Below are 24,215 nucleotides of genomic sequence, written 5' to 3' on the forward strand. Positions count from 1 at the left end.
GGTTTTGAAACAGTAGGTGCCCCACATGTTTTGAGATAGCAGTGTTCAGGTAAAATGGGCTGGCTGATCAGCAAAAATGGGCTAGTCAGAATGCAAACTAAAACAGACATTTTTTTTTTTTAAACATAAACTTGCAATTTTGAGGGGGAAAAAGGCAGATTTGTGAGTATATCACGCAATTCTGACTTTATAACTTTGTTTATATTGCGCAGTTCAGACTTTTTTCTCAGAATTGCGAGATGTATTGAAATTCTAAGAAAGAAAGGCAGATTTGCAGGTGTATCGCTATCTGACTTTAGAACTCGCAATTGTGAGTTTATTTCACGCAATTCAGACTTTTTTTCTCATAGTTGCGAGATACAAGTGTGAAATAAAAAAAAAAGTCAGATTTGCATATCTCACAATTCTGACGTAATAACTCCCAATTCTTGTAAATAAACTACCGGTGCTTTTTCTGAGTTCTCAATGTCTCGTTTTAAATGTCAGGGCCCTAGGAAGTCTACCAATGAAGTGTGGAGCTACTTTGTGCCTCGTAAATGGCGTAAAACAGTGATTTATTTACATGGCTTTTCCGATGCCCTGTTCACTCTCATAGACAGCCTGTTGTGAGCATCGGCTAACTGACCCCAGATTTCGGACAGCTGGACACAAACCGAGATGAAATATGCAAGGTACGTTCACACTCGGTATCATGATTCAATACACTTTAGGTCAATATCACACCGGAGTTCTCCTTTAAGGAAAAAAGACAGATTTGCATGTATATAATTTCTGACTTTATAACTCGCAATTGTGAGTTCATTTCACGTAATTCAGACTTTTTTTTTCTCAGAGTTATGAGAAACAAGCATAGAATTTAAAGGAAGAAAGATTTGCGGGTTTATCTCGCAATTCTGATGTAATAACTCCCAGTTGCGTGTTATAAAATCACAACTACGAGACATAAACTTGCAATTTTGAGGAAAAAAGGCAGATTTGCGAGTATATCTTGCAGTTCTGACATAATAATTCCCAATTGTGTTTAAAGTCATAATTGTGATATGTGAACTTGCAATTTTGAGGAAAAAAAGACAGATCTGCGAGTATATAAATTCTGACTGAAGAAAGACTTAGTGTTAATATCAATTTGCTTTGCTTTATCAAAGCTTTATCGAATCAATGCATTTATGTAAAAATTTCCATATTTAAAACTTTAATTACTAAAAAAAAAAATGTATTAAAATCTCTACCTTCCGCTAACTGTCGTACATGCTTTCATGAGAGAGTGGCGTTCCAGCATATGACGTAGGATATAGATGTAGCGTCCGTGCTAGTCTCGCGAGAACCAAGTTTTGTTTACAGCAAAAGAAAACCAGTCTACTCTTCGCTTATATCAAATTCCTTCAACATTTCTCTTTACAAATCCTTGTTTCGTACTTCTAATTCATGTCTGGTGTTTTGTTTTATGCTCTTTCCTCACCGGAGCTTATGTAGGTATCCGCTGGAACACCACTCTCTCATTAGCACGCATACAACAATTAGCGGAAGCTAGAGATTATGGTTTATAAAGTTGGAAAAAATTATATATTTCTTGCACAAACGTGTTGATTCACTTCAGAAGGCCTTTATTAAAGGATAACTATTGCCAAAATGCAACCTCGGCTGTTTTTTTTTTTACCTTAAACGAGACAAACTTGTATCTAAAAGCATAATTACGACAAACAAGCCGTTTTTGAGATTGACCGTGATTTCGTTTTGTTTTCAATGGCCGGTGAATGGGAGTACTAGGGGCATAACTTTGAGCGCATCAAAATCGATATTTTTACAACACTAAGAAGGCTCGACACACCATGAAACTTTGCTCGAAGTATCGCCTGGGTCTCTACACATGAACTTGCAATTTTGAGGAAAAAAGCATTGAGCATTGAGAACGTTGTTTCTGTACACAGAGTTAACTAAAAAGAAAGGTTTTGAACAACTCACTTTCACTGTTTGAGTTTCCGCTCGCGGCGTCTTGCCAGTCAAGAAGTGTCGATCTCCGAATGCAAATGAATGGACTCCATAGGATGAAATATTAGGCTTATACAGCTAGAAGGTTAATATGTTTTTCACTTGCGACAAAACAATGAATTAGCCGTGCGTTTATATGGAAATATGTTTTAGGAGCTATTCATCCTCACACTCGGAGATCGACACCTCTTGACTGGCAAGACGCCGCGAGCGGAAACTCAAACAGTGAAAGTGAGTTGTTCAAAACCTTTCTTTTTAGTAAACTCTGTGTACACAAACAATGTTCTCAATGCTCAAGTTCATGTGTAGAGACCCAGGCGATACTTCGAGCAAAGTGTCATGGTGTGTCGATCCTTCTTAGTGTTGTAAAAATATCGATTTTGATGCGCTCAAATTTATGCCCCTAGAACTCCCATTCACCGGCCATTGACCACAAAACGGAATCACGGTCAATCTCAGAAACGGCTCGTTTGTCGTAATTATGCTTTTAGATATAAGTTTGTCTCGTTTACACTAAAAAAAAACAGCCCAGGTTGCATTTTGGCAATAGTTATCCTTTAACCCCACGGAGCCGTGAGGATGCACTTTATGGACTTGAAAATCTCAACAGCCATTCACTGCCATTTATAAAGCTTGGAAGAGGCAGGACATGTTTTAATAGATTTACAATTGTATTTATTTAAAAGTAGAAAGTGTTATGGGCTGAATTTGATATAAGCGAAGAGTAGACTGGGTTTCTTTTGCTGTAAACAAAACTTGGTTCTCGTGAGACTAGCATATTCCACTCTCTCATGAACGCATGTACAGTACGACAGTTAGTGGAAGCTAGAGATTTTAATTAAAAAAAATTTTCAGTAATTAAAGTTTTAAATATGGACATTTTTTACATAAATGCATTGATTCGATAAAGAAAAGCAAATTCATATTAATACCTTGGATGGCTTGAGGGTAAATCATGAGGTAATTTTCATTTTTGGGTGAACTATCCCTTTACATTTTTTTGATCCATGTAAAACTAGTAGATGCAGAAATGCTGCGCCTTTCGCATGTGAAGAATCTGCCAGTCGAATAAATATAGTATGTGAAATATAAACATGCTATAGCCTAAATTTGTTCCTCTGCTATTAAAAAAACATTTTGGATTTGTGACAACTTAATATGCTTGTTCCTCTTGTGTGTGATACCCCTGCTGAAACCCTCCACTGTTGTGGCTACCTGACTCTCCCTTGTGTAATGAACCTTAGACCACATTACGGTTAACTGCCACTTTAATATCAGATCAGTTACCAACTACGCTATGACTCTTAGCCAAAATGTAGCGTTATGGGCTGAAATCTGATCTCAGATCAGCAATTTGCATGATCACACTGACTGTAATTGGTCCACGATGGAAATGTGGCTGTGTCACTTTTCTACCTCCACACATAAAGGTCACAGCGGCCGAACGCTCGGAGTTCAGTTGTCCATGTCTGGCAGCATGGATCCAGCTCTCTCTCTGCATATCTCTATGATACTCTGGCCTACGGGTCATTTTAATCATGTGCTAGTTTGTAATCTATCTAAATAAGGTCTGTACGGCTCACTGAGGAGAATGGGATGGGACATGTGAAGCAGGTGAGTGATTCATGGCAAATTAATTCAAACTGATAAAGTAAATGTAACATGCATTTTATTTGTGAAAAGGCCTCCACATAAATGGTCTACATATATTAGATATTTAAAAAAAAATTATATTTTGACTCTATATATTTAAAAACAAAGCAGTTTTCAACATTGATAATGTATTTCTTGAGCAGAAAATCAGCATATTAGAATGATTAATGGGACAATAATGCATGGTGCTAAAAATTCAGCTTTGCGATCACAGGAAAAAATTACAATTGAAAATATAACTATAGAAATATAGCTATTTTAAGTTGTCATATTTCACAATATTAGTGTTTACATTATTTTACATCAAATAAATGCAGCCTGGATGAGCATAAGAAACTACATAATTATTTCCGTCATATTTTTGGAGTAATAATGAGTCCAAATGAAACTGAGTGAACTAATGCATAGATAGGTTTCCTATGATTTCTATTAAAATAAAATATTATATAAAAACTTGTTAATTATTATTAATTATAATTAAATAATATTAATTATATTATAATATGTGACCCTAGACCACAAAACCAGTCGTAAGGGCCAATTTTCTGACCATACATCATCTGAAAACTGAATAAGTAGGTTTGTTGGGTTTGGACAATATTTGGCTGAGATATTTATAAATTTGATATATTTGAAAATCTGGAATTTGAGGGTGCAAAGAAAATCTGAATATTGAGAAAATCGCCTTTAAAGTTGTCCAAATGAAGTTCTTAGCAATGCATATTGCTAATCAAAAATTACGTTTTGATATATTTACGGTAGAAATTAAAAAAAATATCTTCATGGAACATGATCTTTACTTAACATCCTAATGATTTTTGGCATAAAAGTAAAATCGACCATTTTGACCCATACAATGTATTTTTGGCTATTGCTGCAAATATACCCGTGCTACTTATGATTGCTTTTGTGGTCCAGGGTCACATATTCTATTGAACTTAATATTAACAATTAATATTAAATAGTTACATGATTTAATATGTCAATATAATATATAAAAGTTCATGCATTTTTGTACCAGAAATGAGATCTACCTCCGTGGGGCACCAGAACAGTTGTGCACTGGCTTAGCTTTATTCAGTTACCCTAATGAAATCTCTTTAGGATTATTCATTATTCAGAAGAGGTTTTGGAAATCACCCATCTCTCTACTTTACTCAACTACTCCTTCCTGCTTTCCCCTTCATTCTCCTGAGCACACGTGTAGAAACCATCAGCTAACTGCTAATTGGAGAGCATGATATCTTTACTACATCACCTTACTCTCTTTCTTGTTCTGTCAGTTGTCTGGCCAGTCAGCCAATCAAATTAAACCTATCGCCTCCCTGCATTGACTCAATTTCCCCTTACGCTGCCCCTGGTGGCGAACTTAATTGTGGTTGCGTATTGTCTTTCTGTTCTCGTCCTCTATCACATTCCTCTTTGTCTTTCATTCTCCTTTCCCTTGGTGTGACGTGTGGGAGTGCTTTACCTTTTTGGTCTGTAGCCTGCTTGAGTTACGGACGCATTTGAACCGGGGCGGGTGGCTGGACCACAGCCCTCGGTAAAGGGCACAGCCAAGCTCAACGCAATGTCATTCAACTCCTGTTAAACTATTCATAATGGCTTGGGTGCCAAGAGGAGGCCGCAAATATGCAACCAGGTGGACCAGGTGAACTTGAAGAACAGAGATGCTTGACTGAAAGATTGTCAAGGCGAGGGCAGAGATGTTGTATCGTGTAGAGGTTAGCATGAGTAACAAGATGTAGCCAGAGGTCTATGAAGGGTAAAAGGGAAAACAATGCATGTGCAGAGGTGAACAAGTCCACAAAAGAATGGAAATGAAAGATGTTTCTTCGGACTATATATGAAACAACGGTTGCTCCAAAACCTATTGAGCTGCCTACTTAGGTAGCAGTGAAATGATTAGTTCACTTCCAGAATAAAAATTTGCTTATTGAAGAAAAAATTTGAAGAAAGAAAGACATGAACATCTTGGATGACATGGGGGTGAGTAAATGATGAGGAAGTTTTTATTCTGGAAGGAAAATTCTTTAAGCATTTAATATTAAGAAATGTTTGCTATACATATAATTCATTCAGTTACCAACAATAAACCAATATAAATTTGTCAGTCTAATATAAAAGTGACCTTATTTTAGCCACTTTATGCCATTTCATCCACATTGTTAGCTTATCAGCATTTCACTTATGTTGCCTTCTTAAAGGAGAAGTTCACTTCCAGAACAAAAATGTACAGATATTGTACTCACATCCTTGTCATCTAAAATGTTCACGTCTTTCTTTCTTCAGTCGTAAAGAAATTATGTTTTGTTGAGGAAAACATTTCAGGATTTTTTGTCCATATAGTGGACTTCTATGGTGCCCCAAATTTTAACTTCCAAAATGCAGTTTAAATGCAGCTTCAAACGATCCCAAATGTGGTTGTAAACAATCTTAGCTAAAGAAGAAAGGGTCTTATCTAGCGAAACAATTGTTTTTTTTATTACAATTTATATACTTTTTAACCTCAAACACTCGTCTTTGCACTGCCTGAACTCTATTTTGTCCTCTATTAAGGGTGTTTGATGATCTTTGCATGTTCACTTTGCAAACACTGGGTCAATACTACTGTGGCGATGTAGGATAATTTTAAAATGATTTTTGAAGTTGAGGGAGAAAATAAGATGGGTGTTTTTCGACATACACTAATTGTCTTTAACCGGAAAAAAACAGAGTTCAGGCAGAGCAAGACAAGACGAGCATTTGAGGTTAAAAAGTAAATTGTATTTAACAGAAGCTCCTTCTTCCTCAGCTGGGATGGTTTACAACCGCATTTAAAACTTCATGTTGGAAGTTTAAACTCGGGGCACGATAGAAGTCCACTATATGGAGAAAAATCCTAAAACGTTTTCCTCAAAAAACATAATTTTCTGTTAGTCACCACAGCGAAACAAACTTGACTTGTAAAGTCTTTGTGGGCAAATGTTTTGCTCTCCCACATGAATTCTGATTGAAATGACTGGATTTCAACTGCTAAGATTTGCCGAACAATTGTAAATGTGTTCACAGCAGTGTTGGCAAGTCCACTCCCATGATATTTAGCCCCTGGAATGTGAATTTTACCATGGGAACCCTGCCAAAAAAATGTGTTTTTCCTGGAGCAACACTGATTTACACCTTTACCTATTAGTTGTGGTCACATTTACCGAAGTTCAAATTTTTGCAGGCGAAATCCAGTCATAGGAATCCTTGTGTGTGATGTTATTCATACAATGCTATGCTATTGACAATAGCCAATGGACATTTTCACCCTGATCACAATAAAAAAAAAAAAGATTATTCTCTTTAATAGTTCACTATACATGAAACACCCCAAAATAAATGAACAAAAATTGGACAATCTAATATAAAGTAATCATTTTAGCCATTTCATCTACATTGTTAGCTTAGCACTTCTAACTCTATTGGGTTTCCTATGTGCGTCATGTGAGGAGATTTCCCAAATTTGTCACTTTTAGGGTTCCATTTTTAGTTACGCCGCCTTATAACATTAGTGAAATTTTGCAGGCCAAAAAGCTAAAATTGCTATTAATGAAGCAAGTCATTTTCAAACAAAGCAGTTTTCTGTTGGTAAGTCTGCATGACCAACTTGAGAAATCTTAGTGTTAAAAACAAACCAAACTGGGTTATTTGGCAAGCTGGTTAAAGGTTTGTACCAACATGCTGGAAAGAACAGCCATGGACAAAAATAGGCTATGAGACAAATTTATTCGGATGAATACAGTATTACATTTAAACTCATTTATCAAACATTTTAGAAATAAAAAATGTAACATTTAAGAGTAGCATTTTAATTTAAGTCCCTGAAAGCACATGTACATCTCTGAGATGTATATTTGACGTTTGCATTTACATCTGCAAGGCAAAAGGTGCTTCCATCATACGGAACAACCGCTGCTGACTGACATCTCATATTTGTAGGTTGCATTGCAAAAAATAATACAATTTACATCAGAGTAGAGACAGAAAAACTACCCAGCACCTGGGTAAAATATTAAAAACAACCCAATAAAATGACAGGCTGAACCCAACATTTTTTTAGAGTGTGGGCAATTCCTATTAAAATAACTGGTTCTTATCTGCCAAAATTCTCAAAACAATTGTAAATATAAGTTCACTTTAGTTGAGTTCACTTTACTGTTTTGCTGGCCAAATCTAGTTATACAATCACAAAGTTTTCTCATTGAATCCATATTGGTCAGACGGATTTGGTGTGTGGGCTGCTTGATTTGACAGTGACTTTTGTGTGAGATCTTCTTCAATGCTGCTCACAACAGACAATAACAAATGTAACGTACACTCTTAAAAAATAAAGGTGCTTCACGGTGCCATAGAAGAAACTTTTTTGTCCAAATGGTTCCATAAAGAACCTGTAACATCTGAAGAACCTTTCTGTTTCACAAAAGGTTCTTTGTGGTGAAAGAAGGTTCTTTAGATTATAAGAAGGTAAGAAAGAGATGGTTCTTTAAAGAACCTTTGACTGAATGGTTCTTTGTAGAACCAAAAGTAGTTCTTCTATCTATGGCATCACTGTGAAGAACCTTTTAAAGCACTTTTATTTTTAAGAGTGTAACCACACCTTTAGAGGACAGAACGGTTCCTCTAGACTTTATAACAGAGCCTAGTGACAGTATCTCACCCTTTAGCATGAATATTTGTTCCTCAGGTCTTATGTGTCTGGATGAAGTAATGTGAACAGAGCCAGTCAAGTTTATTTATATTTCAGTTGATTCATAATTGATCATGCCTTAAATCATGCCTTAATTCATTTGACATCAAATGTATTTAGTTACAAAGCCTGTATGATGTTACTGTTTTCAATTTGATAATGATGTTCCTTTTTAATCAGGGTGTTGTGGCTTCATACACCGAAAGCAACCATTCTCGTATTCTGGGATCCGATTCGCAAGACAACACTGAAGATCTCCTGTTAAAAGAAAAAACTAACACTAAAACTGTGCGTTTGCCAGAGGGATTGTCATTGTACTCTGTCCCAGTTACACCAAAGGATTTGACTCAATTTCAAGGAAACAATATCACAGGTAGGGCGGATAACATCTCAATTTCCTTGTGGGAGAACGATAGGTTCAACATTGGCACAGACTATAACTAAAAGGTCTGCTGGGTCTTTAATTGACTCTCAAGACGAGCAATCTCTGGAGCAACGCACGTCACAGATGGACCAGCCAACGCCACCGGTATCATCATGGTTGGAGATCGATGTGGATTTAGGTTTTGCACTCTTTTTTCTCTTTCTTCTCTGCCTTTTCTTGTTTGTTACCATTGTGCGTTGCGCTCAAACGGTTGTGGATCCATACGGAGCCATTTCCACCTCCACCTACCAGGAGGAGCAGATAAATAACTGATATCCGATCTCGCCAATCCGACACAAAGGATTTTGTGAAAAACTGTCTTCAGAATGGAGGACTGTGCATTATGCAATGATGAACAATTGTGAGATGACATCACATTTGTCACATGATATCATTACATCATTTCAAACATGAAATGAATAAAATGCAAATAAAGATATCTTGCAATTATGGCCAAATTTTTGAACAAGAAAGTAAAAAAGGTTTTTGAAGTTGTAAATAAATACATTTTTCAATCTTTGTACTTAGAAAAGTGTTATGTTTAAGTCAACGTGTTAGGCTACTTTGTAATTATTTGTGGAATTTACAAGCAAATTAAATCCTACATCATTTGTTGCAAAGTACTACACACTGTAATTTTATTTTGTGTACTGTCTTCTTTTTGCATTACATTTACACTTATTACATTGCATTGAAATTCATAGGAGGCATTTTCCTACCAAAGGGACTAAAAACACAGAGAACAAATCATGCTGATCTACTTGCTATTTTTGAAGTATAAACAGGAGTTTATTTAAGTTTTGCACAATACTACCACACTTTGCAATGTCTGGCAAGCGCATTGGTCTGCTTTACGTGACTAGACACGTAATATACAGTTTCGGCGTGTTTGGCTTTTAGTGCTAAAACTCCGGGCTCGTCCGGGATTTGAACCCGGGACCTCTCGCACCCTAAGCGAGAATCATACCCCTAGACCAACGAGCCAGTTGGAATGTTGTAAAAATGTGCTCTCATCCAGTCCGACCTCATTCACGTCACTTAAATTACGTTTATATTGACTATCTCACAAGATGGTAAATGACGGATATTTAAAATGTTGGTGTTGTAACGTGTAAGCACTCTTCTCCTAGATTTGTTAAAACTTTTGCCAGTCTATAGCACTTTTTAAATGTTTTTCCCGGTCCGGCCGATTAGTACCAAAACATGACAATACATGACCATTTTCAATATGCTGACAATATGGTCGATTGATGATGTTTTGTGAAAACCCTCTTTAGGCTAGCTTACTGTAGAACCAATATATTTGTGTTTTACTAAAATATTACATCTTATTCGTAGGCCTAATAAAAATGGGATTTGATTTAAATTTTAAACCAGTTTATTTTGTATTATAAACAGCCAAATTAAGATTTTTATTAATGGAGTAGTTGACTTTCAGAACAAAAATGTACAGATAATGCACTCACCCCCTTGTCATCCAAGATGTTCATGTCTTTCTTTCTTCAGTCGTAAGGAAATCATGTTTTTTGAGGAAAACATTTCAGGATTTCTATGGTGCCCCCGATTTTGAACTTTCAAAATGCAGCTTCAAAGGCCTCTAAACGATCACAGCCGATGAAAGAAGGGTCTTATCTAGCAAAACGATAAAAAAAAAAAACATTTTATATACTTTTTAACCTCAAATGCTTGTCTTGTCTAGCTCTGTGTGTAGGCTACTCTGTGTAGAGATTAAAAAGTATATAAATTGTAAATGTTTTTAGAATATAACCAATCGTTTTGCTAGATAAGACCCTTCTTCCTCGACTGGGGTCATTTAGAGCCCTTTGTAGCTGCATTTAAACTGCATTTTGGAAGTTTGAACTCGGCGGCACCATAGAAGTCCATTATATGGAGAGAAATCCTGAAATGTTTTTCTCAAAAAAGATAATTTCTTTACGACTGAAGAAAGAAAGACATTAACATCTTGGATGACAAGGGGGTGAGTACGTTATCTGTAAATTTTTGTTCTGAAAGTCAACTACTTTAAGCCTTGTAATTTATACATATTTTGGACTCTAGGGGGCGCCATTATTTCAATGACGTGAAGTGGTTGCATTCCGAGAGCTACTGGCACTACCTGTTGATATTTTTACCGCAACACAACTCGAAAAATAAAAAAAAACGTAATAAAAAATGGTCACACTTTATATTACGTGGCCTTAACTATTATGTACTTACATTAAAAAATAAGTACAATGTACTTAATGTGATCATATTGCATTGCAAAACACTTTTGCTTCTATTAAGGTGGGATATGGGTAAGGTTAGGGACAGGTTTGGTAGGTTTAAGGGTGGGTTAGGGTGTAAGGGGTGGGTCAACAGTGATAATTACAGAAATTAATTACAAATGTAGATACATATAGGTTTTTAAAAATATATAAGTACAATGTAAAAACATGTATGTACACAATAAGTACATTGTACCAAATGATTAATTTAAATGTACGTACATAGTAGTTAAGGCCACCTAATGTAAAGTGGGACCTAAAAATACTTTCCGGCTTTTGGTTGTCATTTTCAGTCAAAGGGCAACAAGAGAAGCGATGTAAGTCTTCACTGCTTTCCTAGCAATAAGAAGAGGAGAAAAGAATAGGAAGATGCCAGTGAACGAATAAAACTTTCTAAAAGACCTGCGTCTCTGTTCTCTCCACTTTAGCCCTGATGCCATTAAGGCTTTTAGTAGATTTAAACATGCTGACGTCTGTCATGACACTGAAGGAGTTTCACTGAGGCCTACGCTTTTATCCATTGCCAACTGTAAGCTCTTTTAGTAGCTGTGGTCATCGTATCAGTATTTTATTTTCGGAATTGTGTTGCAGTAAAAATAGCAACAGGTCATGCCAGTAGCTCACCTAGTGCAACCATTTCATGTCATTGAAATACTGTCGCCCCCAATAGTCTAAAATATGTATAAAACGCTGTGGATTTTTAAAATAACATAAATCTTTAGAGTGATTTATTCTACATATTTCAGTAAGATACATAATTTACATTATATTAAGCCATACAAGTCTTAACAGCTAGGGTTCCCTTTTAGATTTTAAAAGTAAATTTACTAAAGGTTTCAAAAGTGTTCCTTTGAATAAATTGTATACAGGTATTTCTTACAGATGATTGTCATAATGTTGCTTTACTATTTTGCATGTTGAAATGAAAAGAAATATGCACTGAATATTATGCATAATCATGGAATTTGGAATGCATAAGTGCCATGCTGCTTGTGACTGCTATGCCACTTTCTGAATAGGGTTTTCAGCTCTTCTGATAGGCAGGCACTGATCAAGCTGTCTCACATACTGAGAGGCACTCTTCCATTTCAGCCATTTGAGTCTATGCATGTACTAGAGGTCTTTCAAAGATTACTACTAAAGTATAGCAACCATTTTCAATGTCTGTGTTAATAACCTGACCACAGTGCACTTATTTAATGAAACACATCCGGCCCATTTAACTCAGGTTGTTTTGAATAAATTCAATGATATGTTTTAGAGATAATCAGACCAGAATAATAGGCAATTATTTTTAACCCACCCAATGAATCATGCTGAACATCCATCTTTACATTTTGTAAACCCTGGGCTTGTAGCCAACAGGATCCTATCAGCAAACTCATTATTCTATTGTAGGCAAATTGTCCTTGATCCCCTATAGATAAACTGTCGGTTGTGGAATGCTGATCAGGAGCTGCCACAGCAATTGCAGTGAAGCATGATGCTTCCCAGCTGCCTAAAGTCTCTGGCTGGGCACATCTGCAGACACTTGTCTCTCATGATTAGCTGGAAGTGAGCAGTCTTGATTCCACCTCCTGGGTTCTTCTCACTCCATGGATATCAGTGTACTTGAGATGGCCTTCCAGCCTAAGAGGAGCCTTCCCATCACCAGCTGGATATTACAACCTCAGAATTTACTACTTTTCTCTTCATTAAACAGTTTAACATATGTGACCCTGGACCACAAAACCAGTCTTAAGTAGCACAGGTATATTTGTAGAAATAGCCAAAAATACATTGTATGGGTCCAAATGATATATTTCTTTTATGCCAAAAATCATTAGCATATTAAATAAAGATCATGTTCCGTGAAGATATTTTGTAAATTTCCTACTGTAAATATATCAAAACTTAATTTTGGATTAGTAATATGCATTGGTGAGAACTTCATTTGGACAACTTTAAGGGTGATTTTCTCAATATTATATTTTTTTGCACCATCAGATTCCAGATTTTCAAATAGTTGTATCTCGGGCAAATATTGTCCTATCCTAACAATCCATACATCAGTGGAAAGCTATCTATTAAGCTTTCAAAAGATGTATACATTTCACTTTCAAAAAATGTACCCTTATGACTGTGCTGTGGATTTAAGAAATGATGCATAAGCCAAGCTGACCATTTCAAATGCAGATTTTGAGGTCTCATTGTTATTGTTTGGCTGATTCAAGTCATAATTTTACTGTGGATACTGTTACGTTTGAGTAACAGAATGAATCAACGCATTTGTGTTATAAGAACAACAGTAAAATAAAAAACACCACAGAAAACAAACCAACCCTTACACAAATACCATGATATTGAATAATAATGTCGTTGAGGCCTATATAATGTAAATAGTACTGAATAAATGCCATAATCATGCACCAGTGTAGATAGATAGATAGAATATATATAATATATATACAAATGTATATATGTATGTGAAACATAGCACAAAGCAGTATTTTTATGTAATATAAAACATTTTTTATCGTTTGTATTACTGTTATGGACCTCATCTGCCTCTATTAACATGTCCGCCATCTACGTCCGATGCCGCCCTTCCGCTCACGTCCGCGTTCGTCTGATGATATTCGTCTGTTTCCGCCTCGAACTTCCTTTCTGGCAGCGGCTTAATCTTCGCCAACATGCCAGTGAGTATCAGAGAGCAAAAACGTGTCAATATACACTACTTACATGACATTAAGACCTAAATATCGAAGCGCGTTCATGAACATGTCCATATGGCTGACTTTAATGTGTGTGTTGCCAGATTAATTAGAAGATGTACGTAAAAACAAGCGTTAAGTCTTGAATGGCTCGGCAGCGTGCGTTCGCGCCCTGCATCAAGATGGCGGCGCACATAGAACAAAACATGGAGGTTTACCTGTAATGTGACGGACGTTTAAGTGTCGATATTTTTGTATAGTATGATATTATTAAATTTGACTTCTGAAACTGCTTAATTATTTAATGGGAGGCTACCAATTGTTTTATGACTGTAAATGATTTCACGCAACTCTCTGGAGTTGACAGCGTTAGCTGAAAATGATCAAAACGCAAAGGCTTTTGCTTGTCTAGTTATCTGCCTACCTAGATAATATTTTTGGACATCATATGCTGCTGTAATGCACAAAATACTACTTCGATAGGCAGGTCCCCATATTTTAACAAGGATTTGTGTAAAGTTGCTGGTCATATGGTGGTTAATATATGTTTTCTCATGTAAAATTGTTTATGTTTATGTAAATAGCTCGCAAAAGACTTGCTGCACCCGACCCCCGAGGAGGAGAGGAGGAAGCACAAGAAGAAGCGTCTCGTACAGAGCCCCAATTCTTATTTCATGGATGTCAAGTGTCCAGGTGAGTGTCCTTCACATGTTTCTGGATAATCGGACTGGTCAGTGTCTGAATGCTCTTGGAATGATCATGCGTGTCTCTTGTTTTTCAGGATGTTATAAGATCACAACGGTGTTCAGCCACGCGCAGACAGTCGTGCTTTGTGTCGGTTGCTCAACTGTGCTGTGTCAGCCCACCGGAGGCAAAGCTCGGCTCACAGAAGGTTCGTTTGTGTTTTTACTCAAACTCAGACATGTTTAGTAGCAACCGTGGAAGGGAAAATTCCGTTTTTTGATCGGTTTGGTAGTTACCACTTTATAGAGGGTTTTCACTTGCATCATGATTTGGTCAGTTACGCAGATGCACGGCCATATTGGCGATACTCTGATGTAAACAACAGCATGGATTGTACAGTTAATGTACTACTGAATACATTGTTCTGCTAATTTATGCTGTGTAAACCTCTGAAAAAATGTTCGGAAGCTGTTAAATCATATGTGACCCTGGACCACAAAACCAGTCTTAAGTCGCTGGGGTATATTTGTAGCAATAGCCAAAAACACATTGCATGGGTCAAAATTAGATTTTTCTTTTATGCCAAAAATCATCAGTAATTTTTGATTTGTAATATGCATTAAGAACCTAATTTGGACAACTTTAAAGGTGATTTTCTCAGTCTTTTTGATTTTTTTGCATCCTCAGATTTCTGATTTCAAATAGATGTATCTCAGCCAAATATTGTCCTATCCTAACAAACCATACATCAATCGAAAGCTTATTTATTGAGCTTTCATATGATGTATAAATCTCAGTTTTGACAAATTTAACCTTATGACTGGTTTTGTGGTCCAGGGTCACATATAGAGAAGGACTTAGTAAGCAGGAAAGGGCGCAATATTTTGACAAACTAAAGTTAATAGGTGGTAAAGATACATACCAGCGGTATTAAGATATTAGCCTAATATTTCACCTACCTGACCAGAAATGAGAACAAACACGAATGTTGTCAAGATTCTTTCCTTGGAAATCCTGGTTCAGTTTGGCCAACCACAAACGCCTTTTGTTTCTCAGACAGTTTTTTTTTTGCACACTTCTCCTTGATTTGTTATAACTTTTAGCAGTCTTTAGTACTCAATGTTTTTCCCAGTCCAACCGGTTAGTACTGCCCAAATCATGACAATTGACCATTTTCAGCTTCAGCAGCAATAATCCGCACAACATGCGAGTTTTGTTCGGTTATTGTTGAGATTGGACAATTACTGTAGTAGATCCATTTTTTTAAATAAAAATAGGTTCATCATTACTTTATATGAATTAGGGATGTGATTTTATAGCATTAATGCTAATTCATAAATATGTTTAGATAATTTATAAGAGACTTGTGAATTGCATAAATTAGAGAGAAAAAATTGCAGTTTGAAATGCATTAATTTCATACTACACGCAAAGTAAATACCTTAAATGTTTTTGATACTGTAGCTTTCATATACATTTTAATGTTCTTATGTAAATAACATTTGAATGAAATAGTCGCACATTGTGTGGGTCAAAATGATCGATTTTTCTTTTATGCCTAAACTCAGAAGTTTATTAAGTAAAGGTCATGTTCAATAAAGATATTTTGTTAATTTCCTACCATAAATATATCAAAACTTAATTTTTGATTTGTACTTTTGGACATTTGGACAACTTTAAGGGCGATTTTCTCAATATTTAGATTTTGTTTTGCACCCTCTAAATTCATAAAAGTTGCATCTCGGCCAAATGTTGTCCTAACAAACCACACAACAATGGAAAGCTTATTTATTCAGCTTTCATGTGATGTATAAAAATCTAAGTATCAAAAAATTGACCCCTATTACAGTTTTTTGTGATTCAGGGTCACAAAGGTGCTGTGGATGTAAGAAATGCCGCATAAGCCAAGTTGGCCATTTGAAATGCAGACTTTGAAGTCTCTTTGTTATTGTTTGGCTGATTCAAGTCATACTTTTACTGTGGATACTGTAAATTACTGTAATTTAGTGAGTCATTAGAATGGAAATGAGTGATATTGCTTGCACTGAACTGGACTTTTGATGCTGGAAGATGCTACGTAGGTAAACCATGGCATTGCAATGAACTATACAGTGATTTAAGTTAGCATCTGCTGACTGTTGCAAACATTAGTTTGCTCTGAATTCAGTTTATGACAGATTAAAATTTCTCATTAAGTATGACAGCATTCGCAGTCATTATTGGGAATTTAGATGCTTATATTTCCCCCCAAACTCATAGTCATTCTTTATCTGTCATTTTATAAACTAAGCTGATCTGTCCATAATTTGTAATTACTGCAGTAATTCTGGGGTTTTACATAATATTGTTTCTGAATATTCATATTATTCATTTTTTTTAGTCACTCGGATATCTTTCAAACCTCTTGCAAACGTTTAGGTGATGTTAAGGTATATTTCATGTCAATGATTGACATCATAGTGTTGCTTTGCAACTGTTTTATTTGGTTTAATTCTAAAATATGAAATGTGTGGTTTTGTGCTAGCAGAAGCAAATATTGATTTGCAAAAAGCAAAGATTTGCATTGGTCCATTTAAAGGTGAAGTGTGTAGTCGTTTTCTATTTTAAAATATCTTCTAACCTGGCGTAATATGTATTGACAACTATATATGAGCCCCTGGTAGGTTGATGTATCCTATTTATTAGAGCTTTATTAGACCTATTTATTTGAGCCGATAAATGCTGTGAGTTGGATGTGGGATTTTTGTTGTCTAACTAATGGCAATAGTGTTTGAGAAACCAGTTTGAAGTCATTTTTTGTTACTCGAGGCACAGAAATAAAACTTCACCTTTTAAAAGGCAAAAGCGTACAATATAAAAACAGCGCGCTCTTCTTTCCAAGTGTTTGAGGGCACTGTGGGGTGTTATTCATGCTTTTGTTTTTAATGAGCTTAGCTGTTGTTTCTAATAATGACCTCTCTTTTTATTATGATTTCTCCAGGGTGTTCCTTCAGAAGGAAGCAGCATTAAGATGTTTTCTGGATGCTTCGTTGGAGAGAGAGAGGGAAAGAGAGAGAGAGGGAGGAGACGCATCGGCCTCAGTGACAGCAGCCTGATTATTTCAAGCGAGAGATGAAGAAATAAGAGCCGAACACCCTCCGACCTGGTGTCTCTTTTTCTCTCTGTCTCAGTCTCAATAAAATGTTTGGGCTACAATGGTGTGATGAGTTTTTTTGTTCAAACTGTCATGCTTTATACACACGGGTTATTTAATTAGTTTATCAGAACATTTTCTAGTTCAACTATTCAACCCTTATCAAAGTTAATCTGAGGAAAAGAAATGATCAAACAATTTAATTTGTTGGTATGGTGCTCAAGAAACCCATTGCTATAAACGTTTAAGTAATTTAAATAGCACCCAAAAGTAAATTCTGTCATTAATTACTCACCCTCATGTCAATCCAAACCCATAAGACCTTCGTTCATCTTCGGAACACAAAGATATTTTTGATGAAATCCATGAGCTTGGACTATTTTCACAATGTCCTTTCTACCTTTCTGGGCCTTGAACATTGCGTTTGTCTATTCTATCAAACATATCTTGTGTTTTGAAGATGTTGTATGGGTTTGAAACATCATGAGGGCAATTTATGACAATTTTCATTTGAGTAAACTATCCCTTTTATTATTTTCATGGGAACTGTTTGTCAAGATTCTTTAATGAATAGAAAATTCAAAAGTGCATTTATTTGTAAAATACAAAGTGTCTTTAAACTCATTTTTGAATTGTGTACTTGCTTTGGGAATTCATGTATTTTGGCCAACACTGAATGAAAGGAAGCATTTAATAGGAGAGTCCTAGAATTAGATAATAGCCTACATGTTTTCCAGGAAAACCCCTGTCCGAAGAGCCATATTACTAAAGATCTGGGAATGTTTATTTAAACCCTGCAGTAAAAATGCATGGGTGTTTCTGAATAGCTTTTCAAAAAGTGTTTTCTCCCAGTATTCATTAAATACTCTTACTGATGACATTCATTATCAAGGCCAAGGAACTGAAGAGCCAACATGTTAACCTACTATCTGTGTTGAATGAAAATGTTCAAATATCGGTGAATGCATTTTTTTAATCAACACCTGAGAGAAGAACTTCCAGATAAAGTGATATGTGAAAAGATGCATCTGAAAGAGCGGTTAGCTTACAATACTGTATATGAGATGAACTATCAATAAAGTGTAGGAATGTGTCTATTCTAGAATTCTCAAGCTCGTCCACCCAGGGTTTAAAATCCCACAGCGCAGCACACTGACAGATAGCAGCCTTTGTCAGGAAGCAGTGGTGTCGTGTCATTTAGTTTCCCAGATCATTAGTTGATTCCTTCTCTCTGCCGAACTGCTATCTTCAGTGCCTCCTGAATGATTATATGATGAAATCAATTCAATTGTATTCTTAGCCCTCCAGGAACGAGACCAATGGGCTAAATTGTCTGTGTCCCTCCTTAACCAAATCAACTGCATATTGTGGCTGCCTAATGACGCCTTGTGGGAATGAAACTGCCGCCTCATGGGAGTATCTCATGATTACTTTCAAGAGTCAAAACTTTTGTATACTCCAGTACTTTCTGTTATGATAGATAGAACACCATAACGATAGTTAGCTAGATAAATAAATAAATATATTTACCCATTTTTTCTTATGAATTCATCAGGAGGCCACATGGTGTTCTCCTATGAACCATGTTTTCATGCTATGAATAATAATTTTTCCATTATGAAGAACATTAGTCTAAATACCACACACTTTCTATTTCATACTAAGCACTCAGCTTCTACTGTCCCATACAAATGCAGTTCCCGAAATGACCACATAGTGTCAGAAAATCTATGACCCAGAAGTCTGCTTTCGCTTTTTGTCTTTATTACATGTGGTTTTCTGTTCTGTTCTGACTACATAGGCATTTTGAATACCTTATTGGTCATCCTCAAAACATGCAATGTTGGCAAAAAGGCTATGTTGATCAATATATTGCACAGGATGAGTTAAAGGAGTGCTTGGAAAATCTGAACAAACTTTATTATATGTATTACAAATACATTTTAATTCATATAAATGCAAACAATAATTAGGTTAAATATATTAAAATAAATAACAGATAAATAATTAAATTTAAAATAAATACATAAATAAATAGCTAAATACTACACCTAACAGTACAGTACTATAATGAGAAAACAAACAAACATAATAATATAGGTTAATAGAAACCAAATAATCTCAAAATAATATTTTAGACATTAACTTTCATAATAGTTTATTTACCATACTATGGAAGTCAGTGGTTACCACACTGTAAAACCCGACAAGTTACGGTAACTCAAACCGTTTTAGGAAACTGATTGCCTTAAACCATTTAAGTTTGGTAAAACCCAAAAATATGAGTACTATAAACTCATATACATTGAGTTTAATTAACTTATTCTTTTTAACATTAGCTTAGGCAATTATTTGAGTTAACTCAACTTTAAAAATGTAAGTTTATTCCACTCAGTCAGTTTGAATTCAGGTAACAAATCCCACTAAGTCGTATCAACTTTTTGCTACTTGAATGGTTTGAGGAAACCGATTGCCTTAGATGGTTTAAGTTCATCAAACTCAAAGCAATAAAGTTACATAAGACGTACCAAAAACACTGGTAATAATGACAGAACAGGTGGGTTTTCTTAAGTATTTATTGAAATACAACAAATGTTTTAAAGCATAAATAAAAATAAGTGATCTGTTTAGTTAAAAATATAACATTTACGCTATCTTATCAGACTTTTCACCAAATAAGCAAAGACAGCAAAAACAAGGAAATGTTTAACAAAATCCCTTTTTAAAATACTAATTATAATTGATAATATTAAAAATAATAACAATAAATGATATGAAACACAGTGGATCAATTTTAAAATAAAATATAAAAAAAAGGTTTTCCTTAAATTTTGTATAGAAAGTACTGTTAATCTTATGTATACTATAAGGGAATACATTAGTGCAAAAAAAAAAAAAAACCTGTACACTGAGCCAAGACTTGGCAGACATCATCTTTAGATACAATCAAAACATCCAAGTCAAAATTATTTATACAATGCTTTTTACAATACAAGTTGTGTCAAAGCAACTTTACATTACTGCAGTGACCATTTGATCTGGATACAGACTAGACCTGGTGGCTACAGCAACCTCAGAATAAGAAAGAAACAGACTAATATTAACATAGACGCAAAAGTTCCATGTTGCCACAAAGTCAGATTGGAGAGGACTCATCTGGTTCTCGTGGTCTTGCGTCGATGGCCGTCTAGGTGATGAGGTCTTCAATGATGATCTGTCTCTGGGGCTCATCTAGTTGACGTGGTTTCTGCTGACATTCCATTGGGTTTAAGAATAATGTTCCCTCTTCCTCCTTAACAGTGATGGTGACAGCTGCCATCTGCACCTGATCACGCTCCCGTTTTCTAAATGCGGTAAAAGTTTTGTTAGTGTACGTCACCAAATATCATCATATCTAAACAAATCAGACATATTTACATTTTCATAAATTACAATAAAGGTGTGAAGGATCGGGAAAGTGTTTATTCAATAAGGTATGTACACAATTTAAAACAAAAAACCTGTAGTACTTTAATTTTCACATCACAACTTCCAGAGTTGTTTATCAGCAGGATTTTCAGATGTGAATATCAGCTAAATGTTTTAGAGATTTAATTTAATTTAATTTACATAAACTCATTTTACTAATTTACTATTTAATTTGACAATCTAAGGTTCTTTATTACAGAACAGAGAGAAAAAGTGATAGTTCACCCAAAAATGAGAATTACTTACTCTAATGTTGTTCCAAGCCCGTATTCCAATTTAAACCCTGCGGCGCGTGACGATACATTGAGGTTTGAGACACAAAACTATCGGTCTGTACAAAAAACTGAACAGTATTTATATTATTTACCTTTGATCGATCGCAACGTTCTACTGTCCTCACAACAGCCGGCGCGTGATGCATCAACGTGATCTGCCATAGTAGATGCATGCACGGAAGCGGTCTGTCATGTGTACACATCACTCATTTTTTACGTAGTGCATAGTGGCTACTCAAAATGATAATGACTTGTGCTTATCCTGATTCTGGCAATTGATTAAAAACTAAAAGATTACGTTTTCTTGTGCAAACCCATCGGGGAGTGTTGACTTTTCACCGACTACAATCGCCAGAGCACGTTGACGCACCATGCACAGGTTGTTGTGAACACGCTCCATACAGCGGAGAGTTCCGGTGGATCAGAGGTAAATAATAATGTAAATACTATTAAGTTTCTTGAACAAGACAGACTGTTTTGTGTCTCAAGATCTCAATTTATCACCACGGGCCGCAGGGTTTAATTGGGTTTTGTCTGTGTATGTTTTTTTTCCCTCAAAGATTTGGTAACTATTGACTGCCATTATATGACTGACAGACTGCAATGGTTTGAGTTAAACATTTTTGTTTGAACTATCCCTTTAAGGTATTTTTAATGATATCTGAGAACTTTCTGAGCCTCCATAGACAGCTACGCAACTGGAATGTTCCTAGATCTATAAAATATATTTTTTTCATCTGTATTAATTAAGTATATAACTATAACTATAATCACAACTTAAAAGACTTCACTGGTATTCTTCTGAAGCAACACAAAATAAAAAAGACTGACAGAATGACAGCCAACCTGAAATTTAAGATGTCATTCACTCAGACTGAATCAAAATGGTAGCACACTACAAACATTACTGGTCCTTAGATGTCATGATGTTATTCTTGTGGGATGCTAGTTGAGGTTTGCCATTTTTCATCTGTGGTGTATTCACCATTGATCATTGTTTAGGTCTAAATTTCAAATCTAATATTCACATAAAATTACAGTATTGCTTCAGAAGAGCAGAGATTGAATTTGTGTTGCTGGTAATTCTGGACACAATTGCAATTGCATTAATAGCAATTCATCAAAAAATAAAAACTGAAGAACTTTACTTTTTATAACGTGACAAATTACATCTTGTAATTTCGTAATAAACACTAAAGCCCATCAATTTGTATATATCCTAAAGCCCATCATATAAATATAATGTGAATTCTACTTACTTCATTTTAGGCTTTTACTGCAGCAGCTTGTTGCCAATGACATCACACCACCCCTAGCTGGCTTAGCTCTGAAAAGATTGATGTAAAAAACATGACAATTTGTTAGTATGAATTTTAAATAAGACATCATGAGGAGCAAATAACAGTCTAAAATGTTAACTAACTTAATGTTAACAAAACAGAGTATAAACGCTCCTCACCGGGCTTGGGCGAGTATAGTAACGTTAAACGTCAGCGTCACATGGATATTCTAGATGAAACTGACAAAGCAAATAATAAATAACGATTAACAAAAAGTTTAAACATTTTTGAAAATAGGGAATGTGTGTTTGCTTTACCTTGCTTCGGAGCTGTGGCGCGAGTGACGGTTAAAGATGTGGAAGATAAGTTAGTTCGTCTGTCAGCCGCCTCTCCAGTTTAAAAATAAAAATTGCTGGACTCGTTTGTGTCCGACTGTGAGAAACCACAAAACATATTTATTAATTTATCACTGACAAACCGTTGTGTATAACACTGCATATTTAACACCTCCCGTTGATAACTTTGATGTAATGACGCCATAGCTGCTTGATCTTTACTAGACAACGTTATACACAATAAAGTTGACAATAAAACACAAGTCGTTCGAAAGTGCTTAAAACAGCAATAAAGAAGTTTGAAAAGCTTAACTTGCCTGATATTTTCCAGGAATACGTCGCAATCCATCCTGCTGTGATCCCGTGACATGAGTGAGAGGATGAGCATGAGCAGACGTGATTGACTGAAAAAATGCGCGCGGTTTTTGAAAAAACCCGGAAAATATTTTGCCTCCAGTAAAAGTAATTATTTTAAAATTATAAATCTAAATCTAAATGAAATAGATGTATGTATTTATTGTATTATCGTTATTATTATAGTTTATTATTATGGTTGTTTAATTATTATTAAAAGTAATATATTACCATTTAGTTAGGCTATTTATCTAGTAATGAAACATCTAATAATCTAGAACTATATTATACAAACGTGACTTCTCGAAAAACTATGTTAGAAATCATGGATTAAGCTTATATTTATTTTAAATATTTTGTGATCGGCCATAGACATAGAGTGTATGGCAATAATAGATTAAATTAATTTCTAGTAACTTATTTAAAATGAGTTCTGCTTAACCTAATTCGCGTTTGAGTTTACATCACTAAAATGTATTGAGTTGAAATAACTTTTAGAAATTTTTGAGTTAAATTAACTCATTTCATTTAACGAATTCCACTGTTAGGTTTTACAGTGCATTACCTGGGGGATGATAACGATACGATAATATCACGATATGAAGTCCACGATATTACATTTATTGCAATATTTAACAAAAAAAACAAATGAAAACGTGGAAAATTTGTAAGATTTTAAAGTTAAATAGCTATATCTAATGCACTTTGAGAGTTCAAAATTAAAAGCTATAACCAATGTTCTAAGAAAACTTAAGTCAGAAAAAAGTCCTGAACCTGAACTTTAAAGGTGACTCAACCCTCTTTTTAGTTGTGATATACTGTCTCAATCTAAATTACATTCACACTGGTGTTTTAGAAGCCAAACAAAAATAGAATATAACAATAATAACAACAATTTCATATTATTGTTATTCCTATGACAGTAATAGCCATATATTGTAAAACAATT

General features: G+C 35.2%; 2 protein-coding genes, 1 long non-coding RNA gene and 1 other non-coding gene across 4 annotated transcripts; 2 read left to right on the plus strand and 2 right to left on the minus strand.

Annotated features, from left to right (window-relative positions):
* Nucleotides 1-7,762: 7,762 nt before the first annotated feature.
* On the plus strand, nt 7,763-9,149 carry LOC141289168 (cortexin domain-containing 1 protein). Its single transcript, XM_073821275.1, has one exon. The coding sequence runs from the start codon at nt 8,862-8,864 to the stop codon at nt 9,048-9,050; it is 189 nt and encodes a 62-aa protein (XP_073677376.1). The 5' UTR covers nt 7,763-8,861; the 3' UTR covers nt 9,051-9,149.
* Nucleotides 9,150-9,689: 540 nt separating this feature from the next.
* Nucleotides 9,690-9,761, minus strand: trnap-agg (transfer RNA proline (anticodon AGG)). The gene has a single exon. It is a non-coding gene; the product is annotated as a tRNA-Pro (tRNA).
* Nucleotides 9,762-13,677: 3,916 nt separating this feature from the next.
* rps27.1 (ribosomal protein S27, isoform 1) lies at nt 13,678-17,616 on the plus strand. The gene is made up of 4 exons (XM_073821824.1): nt 13,678-13,722; nt 14,322-14,430; nt 14,519-14,629; nt 17,402-17,616. Exons 1-4 carry the CDS (start codon nt 13,717-13,719, stop codon nt 17,428-17,430), a joined length of 255 nt encoding a protein of 84 aa, XP_073677925.1. The 5' UTR covers nt 13,678-13,716; the 3' UTR covers nt 17,431-17,616.
* Nucleotides 17,617-20,185: 2,569 nt separating this feature from the next.
* On the minus strand, nt 20,186-23,074 carry LOC141289174 (uncharacterized). The gene is made up of 4 exons (XR_012339858.1): nt 22,895-23,074; nt 22,757-22,816; nt 22,557-22,624; nt 20,186-20,898 (listed from the first exon to the last, which is right to left on the minus strand). It is a non-coding gene; the product is annotated as an uncharacterized lncRNA (long non-coding RNA).
* Nucleotides 23,075-24,215: the final 1,141 nt, after the last annotated feature.

The sequence above is a fragment of the Garra rufa genome, chromosome 17 (assembly GCF_049309525.1).
Source record: "Garra rufa chromosome 17, GarRuf1.0, whole genome shotgun sequence".
Classification (NCBI taxonomy): Eukaryota; Metazoa; Chordata; class Actinopteri; order Cypriniformes; family Cyprinidae; genus Garra; species Garra rufa.

Coding starts and splice junctions, on each gene's coding strand:
- LOC141289168 (XM_073821275.1), top strand. CDS start 8,862: ATGGACCAGCCAACGCCACCGGTATCATCATGGTTGGAGATCGATGTG.
- rps27.1 (XM_073821824.1), top strand. Junction 14,431..14,518: donor CATGGATGTCAAGTGTCCAG/GTGAGTGTCCTT, acceptor CTTGTTTTTCAG/GATGTTATAAGATCACAACG. Junction 14,630..17,401: donor CAAAGCTCGGCTCACAGAAG/GTTCGTTTGTGT, acceptor TGATTTCTCCAG/GGTGTTCCTTCAGAAGGAAG.